This window comes from Ceratosolen solmsi, unplaced genomic scaffold (genome assembly GCF_000503995.2).
Source record: "Ceratosolen solmsi marchali unplaced genomic scaffold, CerSol_1.0 scaffold47, whole genome shotgun sequence".
Classification (NCBI taxonomy): Eukaryota; Metazoa; Arthropoda; class Insecta; order Hymenoptera; family Agaonidae; genus Ceratosolen; species Ceratosolen solmsi.
The window spans coordinates 4807595-4831227 of record NW_011948419.1 but is presented as its reverse complement, the minus strand read 5'-3'; the positions used below and the strand labels follow the sequence as shown (position 1 = coordinate 4831227).

The 23633-nt window shown below is 22.5% G+C and overlaps 1 protein-coding gene across 1 annotated transcript in view; it reads right to left on the bottom strand.

Annotated features, from left to right (window-relative positions):
* Window positions 1-8986, bottom strand: part of LOC105360800 (titin) — a 39398-nt gene extending 30412 nt beyond the window's left edge. The window contains 5 exon segments of the mRNA XM_011497800.1: window positions 152-373; window positions 453-610; window positions 879-1153; window positions 1293-1335; window positions 8781-8986. Coding sequence (XP_011496102.1) covers window positions 152-373; window positions 453-610; window positions 879-1153; window positions 1293-1335; window positions 8781-8877 — 795 coding nt within the window. The 5' untranslated portion in view covers window positions 8878-8986.
* Window positions 8987-23633: the final 14647 nt, after the last annotated feature.

Below are 23633 nucleotides of genomic sequence, written 5' to 3'. Positions count from 1 at the left end.
ATATTTAAAATTTTTTTAAAACAAGTAAAAAAATGAATATTAAAGTAAATTGAGATCATTGTACTTTAATATAAAATTATGTATAATATATATTCAATAAACTGATTTGAATAACTAAATGAATAATTAAAATATAAGTAACGAGTTTTACCCTCGGCTTTGGATTTCCCGATATTTTAGCAGAAAATACAGCTTCAGAACCTTCTGTCAATTTTGAGCTTCTGGGTTTTTGTACAATTTGTGGTGGTGAAATTGGTCCAAGATTTCTGTCAGTTGATGTTACAATTTGTGTATCTGTCTCACCTACATAGCGTCGAGTAATTGATTCACGAAATTCTGTTTCGCGTAAAATTCGGTATTCAAAAGTATCAACCTGATATAATTAAAAAATTTATTAATATATATTTCAACTATTTAAAAAAACTACATATATTGTTAATTTTATTAAGTACCTTAAAGTCTTCAGTAATTGTGTTGCTACTACCGTTGCCATATTGCTTATCGACTAGTTGTTGATAACTGCGTGATGCATCTTTTCTGGAACTTACTTGTTGTTGGGGAGGAAATCCAAAACCTTCTGGTTGTATATATACTGAGCAAATACCCTCACCTGTAATATAATCAATATTATCAATACATCAAAGAATTTAATGAAAATTCCTATTTTATAAAAAATATCATATATATTAATATCACAACCATGATTATTAACAAAAAGTGTTTAATTAAACCTTAAGGGTTCAAGTAAGGATACAATATAATATAAAATAATAAATAATATTGTACTTTATTTTTATTATACATAATAATTAATATACTTTTTTTTATATAAGATACATAGTAAAATATAAACTAACATAATACATAATATTACTAACCATACTGATTTTTGGCATGGCAAGTGTATTCCCCTTCGTCTCCTGGTCCGATTTGATTTATTTGTAATCTCACGCTACCTGTTTTCTCATCGTATGACATGCGAGCTTTATGCGTTTCATATAAAGGTGCACCTTTGTGAGTCCAAGATACAATGGGTTTTGGATTTCCTTTGACACGTCCTTCAAATAAGGCATTTCCACCTTGTGCGAACCTTGCATTTTTAAAAATCTGCTCAAATACTGGTGGCGATGGATCACCAGGTTTATCGGTGAACCTACATAAATAAAAAGAAAAAATATTTTGTATCTTATTATAACTTCCTACTAGCTGAATTTTAACGAAAATATGAAAGATAATTATTATTTTTTTTATTAATTTATTAAAATATTATTTAACTATTTATTAAAACTTACGTAGGTATAGTTGGCGTTGTTTGAATGATCATCTCTCCTTGTACTGAAATAATGCAAAAAATATAAAATACAAATAAATAAAAAACAACATATATTACATTGAATTCTTTTAAATTTAAGAATTATTAATTAATTTGTAAGAGACAAGAGATAGGAGAATAATTAAGAAGTATTAAATTATTTATAATTTTCATATTATTTCATTTTAAAATATATTATTTGATATGCTATGAGTATTATATATACATATTAAAGGAATATGAATTTTATATTATATTATAAACAAAATTTATATTAATATAAGGGAGTAGAATTTATTATTACACTAAAACAATTTAAATATAATTATTAGTATAGTTGTACTAAATTAATACTAAATAAATCATGATATAGAGAATTAATAACATTAAAATAAATAAAACTTATTTATTTTATTTTTAATGCACACATATTATGAATCTTATGTATCAATATTATATTCTTATTATTTTTATTTCATTCACGCAAACATTGTTTAGATTAGTATATAATTATATATTATTAACTTATATATATTCTGGATTATATAATTAAAACATTTATGTTTTATCGCAAGTAACATAGTTTTACTAAAAATATGAAGATCACATATTAAGTTTTGCATTTATACAATAGTATTTACAATAAATGAACAAAACGACTTATTTATTTATAATTATTTATTTATATTTTATAAGTTATTTATTGAAAATTATAAATACATTAAATTAAAAACCTTTAAAACAAAATAAAATAATTTTAATTGATTGACAATTAAATTATTTCAATTTAAAAATAAGTATATAAATTAAATGAACATCGTTAAAATACAATATTTTAATATAGTAAACTAAATAATATAGTAAATAATATAGTAAAATAAAAATATTTTAATATAGTAAAATATTAAATCGTAAATAAATAAAATTAATTAAATAAATATGTCGAATTATAAGTTATTTGTTGTATTAGAATTATATTCACTTATGGTCGATTAGAAACAAAGAAAAAACATTATACAAGTGTTTGATGCATTATGATTTTTGTAATAAATAAAAGTTGAAGTTGTTAACCATAATAATAGGAACTCATAAATTTTGATGAATGACTGTTAACAAATTTCACTTAAAAGTTTTTCATATTATTCAGATTATTTTTTAATACATACATTAATTACAAATTGTAAATGAAAAATTTCATTTGTCAAAAATATTAATCTAATTATATGCGGTTCAAGTGTTGCGAACGAAATTAATATCCATAAACCGATAGGTAAAAATCATTTTATTTAAAGATCAAAGAAGGAAAGAGACATATTCGTCCATTTAAATTTGCCTATGAATGACGATATTAGTGTCTAGTTCTGAATCATTTGGCAACACAATCATTTTCATTCGATTTAAGAACACATATTTTTCATTTGATCCTCCGTAGGCGCAAGAACGCAATAAGAGAATACATGTGTAAAGAAAACAGCGTCTGACCATCAGCGCTGGTGTATGTGTGTGGATCGAGACAGTGCCTATTTTTGTACAAGATAGGATCACGTTACCGGGACCCATTTTACGTGACGGCAACATCCAGCATCCCGAAGCTCACATCTCTTGCAATTCTATAGCTATCACAATCTCTGTCCCTTTTTTTTATTTTCCTTGTTGACGCTTCCAGGATTTCGTTTTTTTTTATTTTTTGTAATACTCTTTTCATCATATTAATTTATATTTAAATACTCAGATTTAATCTTATTATTTTAAGTTATTTGATTTACTATTTTGTTAACCTAATTTTCTAATTATTTTTAGTTTACATAATTACAAGTACTCATTTTCATTTTTTGATATTGAACTGATATTTTCCACTATTATTACACCTTTCTAAAAATATTATTTTAATATCATTTGTATAATTAAGTATTATATCTATATTATCATTGAACAATTATAAAAATATTATGTACAATATCTTAAGTCAAATTTTATAAAAAATTTATTTCATATGATTATTTTTTATATATTTTTACAAAAATCTAGTCTCTAAAGTAGTATTAATTTCTATAGATAAATTACTTAATAAAAGATAACAATCATCCATTTGCATAATTTTTTATTAGTTTGTATTAAATTTTATTTTTCATTTTGAACAATTTTTCTTCTATGCTCTTTTTTTTACAATACGAGTTTCGAAATGGGATTCGATACAAGCATCAGGTGTATTTCCATATCATTAAGTTTCAACACTCGGCAGGTCGTTGAGCTCACAAAATCAGCTGTTGTGACTTTTTCACCAAATAAAGTAAGCCGATTTAGCCCTTGAGAAATTAAATATTATATTTTAATAGTTTCATAAAAATTAATTATTTATAATACGATAAATTTTATTAGATACTAACTTATTTGTATATAGTATTTTAATATTCACACTGTATATTTACGCTAACTATTCCATGCTTCTGCTTTATCATACATTAAATAATTAAAAGTCTTTTTAATAATTTTATAAATCACTATAAATTATCTTATTTTATCCATACTATCTTTAATGTTCCATGTAATACTATTTATTTTATAAATGAAAAAATAAATAACATTTTCATTTTAAAAGTGCACATCATTAAATACTTCTAGCATCTAGTAAACGTGTATGATCTCTTTAAATTTTTATATAATTTCTTTATATTCTATTATTAATTTTTCATTATTTTTCTATTCAAACTATTTTTATTTTTATAAAAATTCTAATATCAAACTGTGTTTCATTAAAATATATGAAATATTTAAAAATATACATGTATAATAGAATTAAATCAATCAATGTTTAATCAATGACTTTGGAATGAATAAAATATTTTAATCAATGACTTTAGAATGAATGAAATATACAACCATAGCGGGAGAATTTAATATTATAGCATAAGTATATACAAGATTAAATAACAAAAAATCGAAGGATAAAAGAATTATTAAAGATTTTATTAAATTAAGATAATTATTAAATTAGGATAGAAGAAAAATTTAGGGTAATGAGTATAATTAAAATTATATGATTTATTGATATTTGATTGATTGTAGAATTGTAATTATATTATTTTTGAAAAATTTTATTTATAAATGAATTTCATTATTTTTTAAGGTATAATATATACATTTCCAAAATGTTAGAATTAGTCATAGGCAATATAGTGATAAAAGAATGGAAATTTCCATTGTAAACACAAATATTCTATTTTACATTTGAGCATTGATAGATTAAAATTTAATGTTAAGACCTAACTCAATTATGTAATAATTAAGTTTAATTCATTTGAGGAAAATATTATTTAATTTACAAAATATTTACTTATACTAATTTCGATTAATTGCAGTTATTATGAAGCTTATGAAAGTTGTATTTTCATTAATATTTTTATATATTTCATAATAATATGACTTATCGATTATATGTATAATATAATATCTATAATATAATATAATATATCTATAATATAATATAATATCTTAATATGATATATCGAAAAAATTTGATTGTTTTCTAAAAAATTAAATTTTGTTCTCAAATCGTATTATTTTTTAAATTATTTCTTGTTATAATGCATTCATATTCATCAAAACAGTATATTAGCATTTATTTAGTATAGCATTTTTTAAATCAATTATATATATATATATATATATATATATATTTATTTATTTATATGAAGTTCTGTTATACTTTAAAATAAAAAAATCATTGTATATATACAATTTTCATATTGGAAAAGAAGTGATATATATTGATATTTTAATTTAGTTACTATTAAATATTATGTATAAAATGTTATGTTAAAAAAAATTAGTTTCAGATATATTATATCTGACCATTACAATTATTATAGGTTCAATTAGATTTAACTTTTAATTTTTTATAATTAACAGAGTAAACTAAAGTTTGAGTTGTCCGTATTTCGTTTTTTGAATTATATCTAAACATTAATATCAAATTTTATGAATAAAAAGATTCAAAAATTGAATGATACATTTGTTTTATGATTTTTAAGCATTTTACATAATGTTGTTTTCTCAGTTTTGGCATCGTAAAATTTGTTACAAAATATAAAAGTAGATTTGAAAAAGTGACATTTTTTTACAAATGGCATTGTTTTTAGCGTTATTTAAATTTTTTATGAATTAATTAATATATACTATTTATACATTTATTTTAATTATATCTTGTTATTTAATATTTTTAATATGTTTTAGAATACATATCATAAAGAATATTTTTTTAAATAATATATAATATAATAATAATAATATATATAGTAAATATAATATCTTAGATTTTTCAAGTGAAAAATATCTTTCTTATTAAATATTAAATGAACATCGGTAAAATTTGAAAACATAATGGTAATGAAGAACATTTTCTTCTAACTACTAGTTTCGTGCATTTTGGAACTAATCCAATTTTGTGTTAGTGTTACAAATTAAAATTTTCTTTAAATTTTATTAAAAAAATATAATTTAAGTTGCATTGAATATCAAAAATAGGTCAAGGTATAACATTATGATATGATCATTAGGATTTATCATTATGATTATACGTATAATCAGTAACTGTAATGAACTAATTTAAAAATGTAGCAATTCGTTATAAATATATTTTGTTTAATACTCTTTTTCAAAACTATTTTTATCTAAACAGTTTTGATTTGATTACAAATTTTTAATAAATAATCAATATAAAATTTTATTATGGTATAGGACACCAATAATATTAAAAATACAAAATAAAGATTAGAAATAGTATTCAAGAAACATTATTTTGGGATGATGATTAATAGCTTAATAAATTCAACGATAAAGATCAATTAAAAATATAAAGATAAAAATAGGTGTTCACATACATTTATCAGAATTATAATAAATGAGAAGATAAAAAAATAATAATTTATTAATTAAAGTGCCAGCATTAAACAGAATATTTATTATATATATATATAATTTCTTATTTGTATATATTGTATATACATATATCTATATAAATATAAACTTAAATAAAATATTTATTGAAAATTTATCAGACATTTGAAAGTTTTCAAAACTAATATCATTTTTAATATGAATAGAATTTAATAACCTAAGTAATTCAAGTTTATATTTGCAATTTTCTTTTAACAAAATCATTGTTAAATAATGAAATAAAAATTTATAAATTACTCTGGTTAATATTCAATTTCTTGAAATGTTGTAATTTAAATTGCTTTTCTATTAAAATAATTTTATCTATGAAAGCGATATTAAGAAAAAGATATTCAGAAAAATTGTTAAGTTTGAAGAAGCTTTATAGCAATAATAAATCCCAACATATCTTCGAATGAGGTGATGGAAGGTGGGCATTTATAATTGTATATCTGCAATATTCTGACAGAATAGCAGCTGTTAGGTGTAAAGCCTCGGATAAGAGCTCTATAGTAGAGCAAGTTTGGACCTTCTTGTCCACCTAAATCTTAAACGTACGGTGGCAAGTGAGAGAGAGATTAAGAGAGAGAGAGAGAGAGAGAGAGAGAGAGAGAGAGAATGAGCGTGAGCGAGATAATGGTACAGGGAGGGAGGAAAAGGGAGTGGAACGAAGAATTTTGGAGCGCGCACGAGCCAGAACCTAAATTTAGTTAGGCACCAACGAGAGCTCACTCGAAAATAGAATACCGATGTAGAAGAACTCTTGGTATAATCAGCAGAGAAAAAGCTACGATTTTTGCGGCCGCCGCTAAGTCGGCAACGCATTTTTGAATACCGATGAACATATCGATGTTGAATTTTTTTTATAGCGCTAGGTAAAAATATATATTTCCTTCATTTAATTTATAATTACAATTTATATTAATTGATAATTATCAAAATATTTTATTAAAATAATTTTATGGTTTGTTGAAAGCTGTTGACAAATATCATAAATATTAGATTGGCCTTGACCTATCTTTTATCTACAGATTAAAATTAAGTACAATAGGTAGCTGTTTATAGATTTGGTTTCATACTTTACTTAAATGAATACTGAAGTCTGAAACAATTACTTCGTTAAATATTAATTACATAATAAAAGCGTGATTATATTCTTAACTATATAAATTTTTAATTCTTTCATTATTATATAATTTACAAATATTATGTGCATTGACAAAAGCATAATTATTTGAATTTATTGTTGTTCGTAATTAGTAATCACTGTATAATTAAGTATTACTAATGTATTCAGATCTCATTATATAGGAATATAAATGACTGATCAGCCCAATAGAAGTTAGGACAAGGTTTATTTACCATCTAAATCATCACCCCTATAACCACCTTCAAATTTAAAAATGTCATAAGGGATATGCAGTACAAGGTGCCCATTTATTTTGGATTCGGATGCAATCTTTCGCGAAGTTCCTGAGTCATGGCTCATGGACTAACGTTGGTGCATCGACGTACGCACGCGGAATCTATTCGCGCTTTAAAAGAACGAGAAGCGTAACGAGGAACGGCGACGGAATCGCTCAAGTGCACTTCTAACAGTTCTTCTATACGCTGCGCTGAGCGCAATGTATGAAGGTACCGGCAATGTAACCACTTCGCTCAATTTGAATGTCTGCACGGTTTGATACATATATACATTTATACATACAAACATTCATAGGCATACACGAACGCTAATGCACATATTACAAGTTTCTTCTTTTTCCAGTTCTTAATATTTTATGATCTTTTTAGAGACTAGCTCGTTTGGATAGATCTTTTGATATGGATTATTAATAATGAATTATAAAAATAAAAAATTTGTATCGGCTGAAATGATGGAATATGTGTGAGTAATCTATCGGTGGCTTTAAACTTATTGCAATCGGTCGAAGAAATACGAATACTTGTTATTTTTCTTTTGTGAAAAGAGAGATGAACTATATTTACGAATTTATTAATAGTGCCCATGTAGATTATAAATAGTTTTGGGCTGGCTATGCGATAATTCTGAATTCTTTGAGATATTAAATTACATTAAGATATATACATGATAAATAATTCTCGTTTATAAATATTAATCTTTTAAATTTAGCTTTCTGCTATTAATAATATAATTTTACATTTCTATCATTTTTTTTCTTCTAAACTGATAAGAATTAATATTGAATGCGTTGAATATTTAATTTTTTCGTAGTTGACAGTAATTTAAAAAGTTATGATGTTTATTATTCTTTATAAAATATTATCTTTTTTATATTAATATTAGGTGAGCTTATGATTTCATTTAAAAAAATTAAATCGTATTGTTCAAATTGTGAAATCATTAGCCTTGCATTATGAGCTCAAGGAATCAAATTTTGGTCCAATAGCTTCTTCATATTATTATTCATATAGAATTTTGAATAATTCAAAATCAAATAAAGTATATGGTGTTAAAATTTCAATTATGAATGAAATTGGAGTTCATTGAATCGATAATACGCAGACTGACCTCTCTGTTGAGTGATCTGCTGCCTGGTGACTTGAGTTTCTGTCCGCTCCTGCGAATATTCTTGCTTTTGCATGTCCCATGACTGCTGGCGCCTCATTTTGCCAAACGATTTTCAAGTTATCCAGCTTGTATCGTAATATTCGTGACCGAAATGATTAAATAAATAAATAATATTTATGATACTTCACGACAGAAAATAAAAATATATAAATGTATTTAACAGAACCATGAAAATGTAAATTACCACCTCGTAAAAGAAAACCGAGGTGGTCCTATTTGTCGAGCACGCACAAGCACTAAAAAATAAAAACACTTTTTCCTTGTCGTCTTGATTTTGCTGCTTTCTTCCTTCTTGCAATTATTTATCTCATTACCCTTCTCTGTTTAATAGTGCGTTGCGTTCGAGGCTGCTCGTTGATTCGTTTGCTTCTTCCCAAAGAAAGAAGAGCTTTTATAGAATTTATAATTGAATAACACTTGCTAATGCTTGTGACAATATTATCTTTCGCTATATCTTTCCTCCCTTTAAGTCGTTTGTATCCTTTTATGAACGCACAAATACGTATGCGAATAAATAAATAAATAAATAAATATATATACACATACATAAATATATTATATATACTATATATATTTATTTCGGTCTATCGCTTTTTTTTTTGCTCTTCGAAAAAAGCAACTAATATATCGCTGGGCGAGTGCCTGCGGCGGCCTCAGTTGGTAGAAGTCAAGTCATAATAGCCAAATAACGTGTGTGTTCTCCCCGAGACTTCTCTTTCTTTCTGTCCGTACACCAAGACGTCGGTCGAATGCGAATTACGATGAAGCCGGTACCGAGATACCTCGGGAGCCTCTCGCGGCCCACCGAAAGTTAGTCACGAAGGGGGAAAGAAAGAAAGAGAAAGATCGGCTCAAGGGGAATAGTGCGGGAGGTGGGAGCGACGCCAAGCATCGCGACGTCGAGCGAAAGAGCAAAAGCATATAGGCGGGAGTTGGTAAGCGCAGGGACAAAAATATCCCTTTACTCAGAAGTTGTTGATGCATTCATGAAACGGGAAAGCTCAACTTTCTTAGACTATCTCTTTTACCATTCTTATCATTCTTATTTTTATCTCCCACTCTCTTTTTACTCAATACTATCAAGCTATGATTTTTCCTACCATTCATATGCAAACTCCTATAATTAGATTAATAGTCACCAAATCATAGCAATAAATTAATAATAACGAATAAATTATAGAATTGTCACCTTAAAGTTTAACATTGCTTTAAAATATATAATCAAGCAGAATTTTTTATATTTTAATACTATTTTTTTCTTTATACTATTTATATATTATTTCATTTATACTATCAATTTTATTAAGTATTATTAATTTTTTATGTTATCCTATAAATCATTAAGATCAATTTACAATATTGATTAATATTTATAGCAATGATTTGCAATGAAGAAAGTATAAAAAAATAAACATATATTTATGCTTTATTTCTGATAAAATATTTAAAATAATATAAAAAAATATAATTAAAATTATAATTAAATGTTATCATTTCATAATGAACAATATTTTTTTAATAAATAAAATAATAAATACATGTGCAAACAGAAATATGTATCAATTTAAATAAAACAGCTTTGTATCCCATGCTATCTATATTTTTCACGATGTCCATATATTATTAAGTATATTTTAAACCTTCAATTCAATACAATTATTATTTTTTATTATTTTATTAATTTAATTACATATTTATTAAAATTCATTATATCGTAGATTAATGTTTTGTAAAGATTTCTCAAGTATTCTATTATTGTTCATTTATTTTATACATTGTTTATTCAATTTAACTAATACTTATTGGTCAACAACAATAATTTTTTAATTGCTAAATGAAATCATGTATTAAAAGAATCATAAATTCATTTAATACACAGAGCTTGTTTTAAAATTATTAAAAAAAATCTACCTTGAGAAAATGAAAAGAAATACAATAAAAATTTTACTTTTATTTAGTTAATGTTTGAAATATTCTGAATAGTATAGCTATTTATTTTTCATCATTCTTCCAAAAATATATTCACAAATTATCTTATATGCTTTAAAGTTATAGGAACAGATTTCTTAAATGTTTTGTTTTATAAAGTTACAAAATTTTATAAAATAGAGAATACTTGTTCAGATCAGTTAATTATTACGAAATTCTTTATAAATAAAAGTATACATAATAATTTTACTTTATAAATTTGTCATTTTTTTAAATTTTATTCCGTAAAATTCCTAACAGCCGGTTTATTTTAGGCACTCATGAGTGATGTTACCTCTTAATTTAACTACTTAATTTGCATCGCTCTGATAAATAATATTGTTTCAAATTGTATATTTATGAAAAAGAATAATAAATTATTTGTATCGTAGTTATTTTAATCAAGTATAATTATTATTTATGTATATAATCATTTGAAATTATTGTATACTTTTATGAATAAGAAATAAAAAAACGAATATAAAAATATTATGTAATGATCTCAAGTCAATAATTTTCAAGAAATACTATCAAGATTTATATCACATTCTGAATAATTTGAAAATGATATTTTTATGAATTTCCAAAACTTATTTTTTCCATAAAATCGAAATTATATAAGATAATGAGACGAACGTAAAGTATTTTATATTCGAAGATTATTTAATAGTACCAATTTGATTTATTTCTATTTATCATAATGTCATTTAGTTTAATAAAATTATTCTCTTTTCATTATAATTTATTAAATCTATCAGTTTTTTATATTGAAAAACTCCATTAAAATTCAAAATTTAGTTCAATGCTCAAAGTTTGATATTATAATGGCATTATCTAAAATTTATTTATTTACCAAAATTTTGATTTTTGTTATTTCATAATATTTTTTATTACATGATTATATTAAAAATATGAGAGTTACTCGATTAAAAAAAATATTTAACGTTTTTATTCAAAAGCTGCATCTTATTATTTTAGTAAAAATCTAAATAAAAATATACTATTAAAAATTAAATATTTATAAATATTTCCTAATTTATTAAAAGCTCGATTATTCTTGTCGATTAAAAAGTTCAATAAGAAAGTTCATTTAATTCTTTCTGTTTGTTGTCAATTTTCAACAAGTTTGTCATTTTTAATGATTAGTATTGTAATATATAGTAAATATTAATTATTGAAATTATTTACAATAAAAATTAAATTAAATTAATTTTATTTTATTTTTATATAATTTTTATCTTTAAAAGTTATTTATTAATAAAGTTTATTAATAAAAAATGCAAATTAAAATTACAATCAGAAATAATAAGAATATACTATTATAATAAAATTTTTATCGATAATAATAATTTCAAATATAAATCTAATTATGTAGTAGTAAGAAGCAATTAAATTACAGAATCTGTTTGAAATGAGTATCTAGCCAATAAACGATAGGGAAGCAATTTACAAAAAGTAAACGTATAGAAGATGGAGGAAAAATCCGTTAAATCGCATCAAGAAATCATACGTTCAAACTTCCACATCAGTTCAGTCCTCTTCGTCTCAGAAGACTCGACAAGCTACCCGCCCACGCAACCTCCTCTCTTACTCAACTTCATTTTCGGATTGCTCGTTGCTAGCCTTCCTTGACTTTCTTTTTCTCTTTTTTCCGTCTTCTTTTCGTCTCTGTAATCACGATGAATCCATACTTTTCTAGGTATGACTAAAAAAATACGAAAACTCTGAACAAATTATAATGGTCGTATACAACGTATGAAGAGCATTTGATAATTCATGATCTGAATTACCGATGATCATATTATCAATTTATTTTCGAATCAGGAATCGCTTATACAACATTAACGACCTTGTTCCGAATAAAAGCAGGTATATAAATTAAATGTTGTGACCGTTATTGATGTTAAAGTATTAACGCCCTCGACAATTAATAAGTTTAATAGTAGATTATATAGTAAATAAAATGAGCGTAGGTAAAGATAGAATCAAAGTGAACGCATGTTTTTTGAAAAAGTATTTTTAATACGTTTTTTTACTTTAAGCTATTTCGCTCTTCTTGATTAACTTTATATATGAAACTCCATTCACAGATTTGAATTTGTTAAAATGTAATCATTATAAAATCAATGCAAATTTTTGTACATGTGTACCATAAATAGACTTACATTATCTTATCTGCAAACTCATTATTAATATCAGTAGTAAGTAATTAATCAACTCATCAGTAATTAGTATATAAAACGATATTGCTAATTTCTTCATAATGTACATAATTATTACTTTTAAGAATACTTATTATTGTTATTTTTTCTATTTTTATAAATATGATGTATAATGTTAAATTAAATGCCAATATACAATTATCAATTATTATTTAAAACATTAATACTTTTAAATTATTAATATACAATATTGAATCAAATTCAACATATTTTAATAGCTATTACATTTAAATATGACAAGGGAATATCTATTTTAATATGAATTAGTTATGTCATATAGTTAGTTGATAATATAAAATTTCGTTAGCAATACATGGTTGATTATATACTTCGACTATGATGATTTATATTTCAAAACATTTATAATTGTAAGAATTTTATTTTATTTCCGTGTTGTTACATAAAATTGCAAACATCGAAAATAATATTATAGAATAGATACATATTATGTAATTACACAATTAATAATTATATTTTACTACATAAAAATATTATTTTTATGAACTCATATGTAAATATATTCACTTTTATAAAAATATATAATTTTTTTATAATACAAATATTTTTGATACTTATTTATAAATACTTATAAATAATATTTAAATAATAATATCAAAAAATAACATTAACATTGAAAAAAATTGTTTGTCTAGTTATATTTTAATTCTTTATATTATCAAGTGTTTTATATTAAATTTTTAAATAATATATTTTTTTTTTCATTTTTTTTTATTGAATTTTTGAAATTCAATCATCAAAATCATAAAAAAAATATGAATTTTTTTAATTCAATTTATTTTATGTAATATTTTACTAGTTACTTTAGTAAAAAAATTTTATTTTAATTTTACCTAAAAAAATCAAAATAAATAATTTATTTGTCATGTAAAAGGTATACTCATGGCATTTATACTTATAAAACTAAGATAATAAGCAAAAATAAAAAAAAATCTAATCATTTTTATTAATAAAATTCATTATTGCTAGAAATATTTTTTTTATATTAATTCAGTATAAAAAATGATTAAATTGTAGTACTATTGCGGTTCCACATATTTCTTAGAACTAGTTTTTAATGCATTACCAATAACCTGAGAAAATTAGAGAATTTATAATAGAGCAGCTAGATATAGTTTTCATAATAATACCAGATTTTCGAATAACTGCATGTAACAATGATATCATACATTAATTTGATTATCATATGAAATGAAATTAGGTCTAAGAGACCAATAAATAAACAGGCAAATATTGTTTTACCGAAATTAATTTAATTTAATTTGATGCATAAATGTACCAGGGTAAACTCAACGAAAGTTTAATAAGCAGCAATAAATAATCGAAATGCTGTACTATCGATGATAAAGTAGCTGCTACTAAAATAATGATATTGGGTTAAGTAGAATTAGAACGAGCACGCTTAGCTTAAATATACTATCGCGATTTAAAATCATTTGTATTAAGGCATTTTGATAACCGTCAATGTTCTGAAACTGAACTTCTCTTTTTCATAATAGGATTACCATATGCAATCTGGCATGTAATTAATTATCATAATAGTAAAACTTGCGATAGTAATTACGAAAGCGAGAGCAGGATGAAACGGAGCATGACTCCGACGGAGAAGGGATGTAGAAGTTCGTGGTGTCGCGTCAGACACTGGCCGATCGAGATAAATCCAGTGCAAGCGCGTGTCCGTGCAATTCAGATTGCGTATAATGCTCGGTTTCGTGTTACGTCGGCACCGAACTAAAGAGAAAGATAAAGATAGCGATGTCGCGCCCTCGCTTTTGTAATCTCATAGCTTGGCCGTCGTTCCTCAGCGCACACACGTACATTGGGTGACATTGCCACTGTGATGCCGACGCATTGCTGGACACTTTCGGCTTTGGATACGCACACCGCTAAAACACAATTGCGTCACGAAAGCCCATCCATTGCGCGCCGAGACTCGAGCTTTTAGCTCTTCAGAGCGCCCTTGAAGAACAGCCTTGCGAATTTTAAGACGTCCGTTTAAAAAGAAAGTAAATTTTAGTGTTTGGCGATGTGTAAAAGAGAATTTTGTATTATTTAATTCTATTTTTTATGTTTTTTTTTCTAATAGGGACTGCCAATTTTTAATATCAATCTTTTAATAAACCTCGTCAAAATCAAAGAAATATTTTATAATATTTTATAGCCAATAACATGAACAATATATAAATGTTAATTATATTAGTTATACTGCTAACAATTTTTTAGTAAAATTACTAATTTTTATATATATTTGATTATATTTTGTATATATAATATGGTACAGGAATTCTAAATTCATACAAAATTGTAAATGATAGTGTAAAAATTAAAAACAATGTTTAAATTCTACTATCGTAAACTGATTCTTTCATAAAAATATGAAATATTTTTTTATATTTCTAATGATCTTTTATTAATTTATAATTCAATTTCTACTTTCTAATTTCTAATAAGACTATTTTAATTCATATTATAATTAAGAATATTCCGATCTTTATAGATATTTCTTAATTATTTTCAAATGATAAAACGAATAGTATAATACTTTTAATTAATATCATTAATTATATATTTTAAGTATCTTAAAAAATGGTATGATTCATTATATTAAAAATAGTACATTTTTTATATACAACTGCAGATTATTAAAAAAATAGTAATAATTTTTTAAATAAAAGTAATTAACTTTTAATGAGTATATTTTATACTTAATTGTTTAAAATAATTAAGAATTTTTAAGTAATAGATGCATCTAATTTAAAATAGATTAAGAAAGTTTATGATATATATGAATGATAAATGATATTCTATTCTATCTATCTATTCTATTCTATCTATCTAGCTGATATCACAAAAAAGAAATTTTCTATTAGTGATCTTGAATCGTGAAATCTATGTCGTATCTGTAATGTAATATTATTTGTTCATAAATTAGATTGGAACTGTTTAAGAATATAGATATCTGATTCATCCTACTTCAAGGTGTTGCTTTTGAGTGAGTTAGTAACAAGGTGCTATTTCGAGTTTGGGAGGGAAATGTTCGAATCTTCATTCTTACTTATTAGTTTCTGATATAAACACACTCGTGACAACACATTAGTAGATAAAAATAGATAGCATATCTTACTTTATTTTTTGGTTAGTTTTGCTTTTTATAACTTTACATATATGTAAAAATGATCTATTGTATTTGTGATATATATATTACATTATTTTTGTTCGTATATAAATTATGAAGTCAATGAATAATTAAAAAATATATATTATATTGAATATTTGAATTTCTGGTTAAAATAATATTTTACAATATTATTAAACATAAAAAATTTGATAATTTCTTACGTATTTCTTTATACAATTTACAAAATAAATTTCAGATATTTGGCCATCGATCTTCTTATTTATTAATATACCAAAAAGTTAAACTACTATAATACAATTATAATTAAAATATTTTATTATAAAAAACTCACCTTTTCGATTTCGTTTACTTTTTCTCTTTGCAGAATTTCCAGTTTTGAGCTTAATTTTGAATTGTAATAAATCATTAAAGTGAATATTGGATTCCTTTATTGTTGTAGTATTAGATAATTCAAAATCTTCAAGATCTTGCACCTGTTCATCCAGACTTCCTGTCTCATAATGCATGCATTCATTGCTGAAAAAAATGAATGTTTTTATAAAGTTTTAAACTTTCTATTTGGAAAGAAGTAACATATTATTTATGAAATATATATATATATATATATATATATATATATATATATATATATATATATATATATATAGAATTTAAATATATAATTTATATATATATATATATATATATATTATTTATAAAAATCTATCTGTATTGTTTATGTTTTGTGAGTCTTCAAAAAAATTAGAGAAACTAAAAAAATAAATTAAAAATTTATGTGTAATGGATTTTAAATATTAATTTAAATATTTATTTCATTAGATAGTTTTGTTAATTCAATATCTTCAATATTATAAAATAATCACAAATGATATAAAAATCTAAATTGGTATAATATATGTATATATATATAATAAAATATTTATTGAAAATGAAAGGAAAAGATAATGAATTTATAGAATTCACTTTACCTAAATTTCCACGACTCTGTTTTCAAATCATTACTTGGGAGAAGAATTGGCTCTTTAATGTGAATTTCTGGCGATAAAAACAGATCCTTAAGTGCAACAAATTTTGATGATTTATCCAGTTTACATTTACTTTTATGAATTCTCTGTAGTATGGTAGAAGATCCTGAAATTAATTTTCTATATTCAATTTGAATTGAAATTTTATTATTTTAATTAATTAGATACATAAATTTAAAAAGAATATAAATGAAATTAATAAATAATTTGAATTAAAAATGAAAAATTATTAATATTTTATCGATTAAGTTTATATTTATATAATGATATTTTAGAATTGACTATCAATTTTATTTTAATTTTTTCTTTCTAACAATTTTTTAGAAATAATAAATTTGATAAAAAAAAATCACAAAGTAGTATGTTCACATATTGTACATTGTTCTTAATTTATTAAGAAACAGAAGAATATTTCGTATTGAACCTTTGAAATATAAAACGATAAAGATATATAACATATAGTTATAACACATATATGTATATTTATTTACATTATTACCATAAACATTATTCAAAGTACACAGAAATACAATTGTTTATTAAAATATATTTCGTATATTTATGTAACATTATTTTATAGATTGAATTTTTTACTGACGGTCACAAAAATTAAAATAATATATAACTATAATTTCTCATTATAATATATTTATATAAAATTTTTATATTATTTGTATTATATCACCTTTTTCTATTATTATTTGTAATACTAAAATAAGACAGAATGTATTTAAATATTTATATTCATATTAAAAAATTTATGAACAATAATGTTAAATTTATTCGAATATGCATATTAAATTTTTTAGGTTTATATTCTAATCTATTAAAGTTTTTTAAAGGGTTTTAAAACACATAATTTAAGGTTAAAGAAATTGATAGATTTTATATGATACAATTTAATAATATATTTTTTAATACAAAACAGTACAAATAATGCATGGATAATGTATAAAATAACTTTCGTATATAAATTCCTTTTAAATTCCATGGTTCATGTTCAGGTTATTTTAATTCCATGCAAAAAAACTTTCATTTAGTTTAATAATTATTTCTAAATAAATATTCTAACGAAATATTAGATTCGTCCACACAATTTAACAAAATTAAGTTTTGATATCGATATTTTGTCATATGATTTATTTATTATTTTGTTAATTTTATAAACACCTTGTTTAATCTATTCTTCAATTGTTTGTATTATATTATTAAAACCTTAACTATTTGAATTTTATAATAAACAATAAGTTTAAAATTATTTAAGATTAACTACATAAAAATTGTTGATTAAAATTCTGTTTTTAAAGTTTTTGAAATCTAATATTACAGTCTACTAAAATTAAATTTTATTTTTCCTTTGTATAATTAGTACTATAAATGAGTATATAAACAAATATTTTTAGATATTTTGTTCTAGTATATAGGTATTTCAAGTATCAAAATCAAATGTTTTTTCTATTGAATTTAATAGATTAGACAATAAAGATATTTGCAGTATTTAGACGAAACATCAAAAGTAATACTTTATTGATCTTGAGATCTTGAGACATAAGAAAGAATTATGTCAATAATATATATATAAACAATTTTGGAATATATGTGATTATATATATTATTTTTCAAATAAAATTGTTTTGGATTCAGAGTTTCATGAATCATGACAGATTTTTGTAAAGTGAACTATATGTAAATTCTAATTTAATTTAATTTATAACAACTGAAATTATCGATACATTTATATATTCTATAATACATGTATTATAGGTATTTTTTATCTATGCATAGCAGCATATGATAAGTATAGATAGTTATGATCTTACAATGTATGTCAATATTTGTTTTATTATTTATATTATTGTAGTATAATTATAACTAGAAATAAACAATACAAATGAATAAAGAATTTTTATAAGTAAAAGGTTAAAAAATGTTAGCTATAAATAAAATTTATAATAAGCTGCGAACATTGAGACGGAAATACATGTTGATATTAATATTTTTGGAATAAACTCGTATAACCGTTATTATTTTATATTAACAATTAACAATAATATATATAATATTTTTTTTAATTTCGAAAATTTATAAAATTTAATTAAAGATGTTACATCAATAAATGTATACATATATAAATCTGGTAATTTTTCATGTATAGAATCAGTTTAGCTTTGAGTATAATTGAATAATATTTGTGAGAAAGTTTCAAACGATTTGATTATATATGTTTTATTTTAATTGTAAAGTATTTAATCATTCTAATACTTTGAAACGATTGTACATATCATCTCAAATAAAAACTTTATATATTATAAAACTGAAATGATTTCATCGACTAATTATATCATTCATTCTAAATTGTTTTAGATTTTAAATTCTATAAATTATAAATGCATTTATAAATATAAATTATAAACATAAATTATAAAATTAAATATATTTATAACAAAGATAATGTAATAATAATGTCATAGTTTTTAACAAATTTTTATTTCAAAATACCGTTATATTATGAATTACAAAAAGGTATTCGATTATTAAAAACTTTTTTTATTAATATTGTGATATTTATAATTTTGTAAATGTTTGTACTTTGTTTAAAAATAAATAACCCGAATTATTTGGTGTAGCATGTAATATTCATAAGTTTTTATGCATTTACAAAACTTGTGTATCTTCGAGAAAGCTCGAACGAGTTAAGGTCTACCTTAATCCGGCTATCCGATCGAAGTTGGATGTAAGCAAAGCGCTGCTTTCACAAATAATAATACTTTAATTCGGAACTAGTATTGGCCCTGGGCCAAGGCTACTACGTTTGTGATACAGTAGATGAACTGGAGAAACTTAGTACCAATGAAGTGGCGACACGTGATTCAAGAAGCATTCGGATCGAGTTTAAAATAATTGTTTTGGTTGTATTAAGCTTTATTTCCTACACGTTCATAGTTATTTTCCAATTTCTTATTTTTCGTATGACTAACCAAACATGGTGGATCTATATTCTTATTCATTGTTAATTTTTGGCACAAAATTTATCTTTTTAATCTTGCTCAAATGTTACAAAGTCGAATAATAAAATAAAGGATACTATAATTATTATAAATCAAATTTTTAGAAATTTCAATGTTTGCATTAAGATTAATTTATTTTAAATAAATATAATTCTGAATTTTCAAATGTACCATTTAAAAATAAGTCAAACGAAAATCTGAATTTATTTAATTTTTGATCACCAAATTAAATCACATATACATGCACATATCTTCAATAAATATTTTTGAGTGGTATCTACTAATTTACATATTCGACATTCTTTTTTTTGTCGATTATGTTTGTACATTCCTAGGTCCCACAAATACTAGTTATTTCTAACGACCTCGGTGTAGGCCTGACCTCTTGGAGATGCGTAATCTGGTATTGTTTTTCTTCTCATTTTTGAATTCTGTGCGTACTACATAATACTTTGTTTCAGGTCACTATTTTTTTCTAATGATATTGCAATGTGCGCATAGAAATTTCTACTAATTAATTCACTAAATATAATAAAATTTCATTTTCTATATTAATTTTTTTATTATTAAATAATTATTAAATACTTTTTGAAACATTTATTAAAGACTTTAAAATAATTATCTTCCTTATTTGATAAATTTTGAATTGAACTATAATAATAAGATAAGACAATAATTTATTTTTAAATTTATTCTACCATTTATAAACATATGATTAAATTAACGAAATTACAGAAAAATGTGTGACAATACATAGTGATAAATATAACACAAATTAATGCTATTAAAAAATAAAAATAATTAAATTATATATAGAGTCACTTTTTATTAAGCAATTAAAACAAAGCTGTACGCAGAAAATAATAGATAATATAATAATATATATATAATATATAATATAATATAAATAAATATAATATTAAAATAATATACTTTAAACAATAATTTTTACAAATTTTTTGTTATTATTGGTTTCCAAATCATATTATCTGTGATTATAATATTCTTTCATATAGTTTAATTGTTTTATCAAGGCTCAGTCTGATTTTAGGAATTATTAAAATTTCAATTATTTTTTCTATATATCATTATTTTTCTGTATTATTTAAATACACTATAATTGAAATTATAATCTAATAAGTACGTTATAGGAATAAACAAAAATTAAAATTTTTTAATAATTTGTAACTTAAATAAGTAAATTAGACTTATAGATTATTATACTTTAATTTTTTATTTTATAATTGAAATAATATTAATCTATACTATTTTAAAATTAAAAAATGTAATACTTGTGTAATATTGCAAGAAAAATATTTATTTTTGATATTAAACAATAGGATTTTTTGTTAATTTTTTCTTAATTTTTAAAATTATTTTACTAAATAATACATGTACAGTATACTTTGAATTAGTTGTACAGTTATAATAATATTTACGATAAATAATACCTACAGTAATTGTAAAAAAGTATTGTACAGACCTTACCGACGAAGTAAATTTTACAATTATTATAACACTGTAGTATTTATACATATCTTATAATAGTCAATTAATTTTAATAATAGGAACATTTTATTCAACATAATAATTGTTGTAATTGGCTGTTCATGGAAAATTATTCTAATCAGTGACAACAAGAATTTATTAAATTATTAAAAGGTTTTCACTTATAAGATGATTATATTTCCATACAATGTTTTTGAAATTGTTTTAATGTGTAAAAGTATAAAAGTATAAAGTATAAAAGTATTTTGGTAGCGAGTACATTGATATAATTACTTTATATTTCAGAAATAACAATTAATTAATTTGAAAGTTTCTACAAATATTTATCTAAATTAAACGCTCATTATTGTATTTATGTATTTTTAGATTGCTAAGTCATATTTTGCTCGCGTATTCTGAAATTACTTTGCAAGCTATTTTTAAATAGACTTGTCATCGTCTATCATTCTTACGCATTACGTATCACTACAAAATGAAATTTGCTTTTGCTTCTTTTTCAAATTTCATTAAAACGTTATTTTATTATTTAAGTATCATTTTATTAATTTGTTTTATTTATTATTATACACACATTATTTGTACATGCCTTTTTTTAATTGTATGAATATTATATATATATATATATATATATGTATCAAGTTTGTATATATTACTACATTATTACTTTACATATAAGTTTGTAAATATTGTATTTACATTTGATAGATTTTCTATTACTTCCTAATTTCAAAAATTAAAAATATTAAAACAATAATTAAATATTTGATTGGATCTCATAATATAAACAACTTTATAATTTTTATAAATAAAGTTAGTTCACAATTGTCAATGTTAGTAATGGTTTCTATAAATGTTAATTACAACTTTATAATACATCTATGTATATATATAATCAACTATATTACTGTATAAATCATGCATTCGTTATATATACCATATTAATATTAGTATAATATTTAAAAAACTAAAACATACCATAATTATTAATGATTAATGGTTTTACTATACCTTTTAATTAGAAATTCATACACCTATGATAGAAAGTAATTGAAGTCCATGAAGTTCATGCTGGTATACATCAAATAAAAAATTGGCAGAATATAAGCAAAATATTTTTGGATATATAGAGTGGGATTTCTAAGAAAATCTGTTAATTATACTTCTTAATTATATATGAATTTATATTTGAAATATAATTTAGAATTAAAGAAACCATTTGAGGAAATAAAAGGCTATTTGTGAATATATATTATATATTATATAAGATAAAAATATAAATTAATCGATATTATTTATAGTATAAATTTATTTTTTAGATAATGTACAATGTATAATATTTTTTTTACAAGGATAATAAAAGGAATGATAACAAATAAAGATGCTACGTATTGCAGAGAAAGCACACATTTATTTACACAGCTGCAATCTTGTAACGTTGATAAACAAATAAATTTTTTATAATAATGATTACAACATCAATAAATCAGCATTATAATATAATAGTAGCATTTTCTTCGTCTCTATATTAAAAATTTCATATTAATATATTAATTCATTTCTTTTTGTTTTTTTGAGAATATTTAATAATCAAATTGGAATTCCGTAAATTTCTGGACTCTAATGAAATTATATATGTTTATGTTTATATATTTTTTTACTATAAGTTTAATATAAATTATCAAATTCTGTACTCTTCATTTTTTGAGATTCGTAAATTTAAAATAAAAACACACTATGAATAATACGCTTCGCGATGCATAAAATTCTAATAATACATTCTGAAAAGGATAGTCATCGTATATTTTCGTGTCATAGTAATAGTTACTTCGTAATAACTTAAAAAACATATATAACGAACCTCATAGATTGCTTTATTTAAATGACAATTTTATGAAAATACGAAT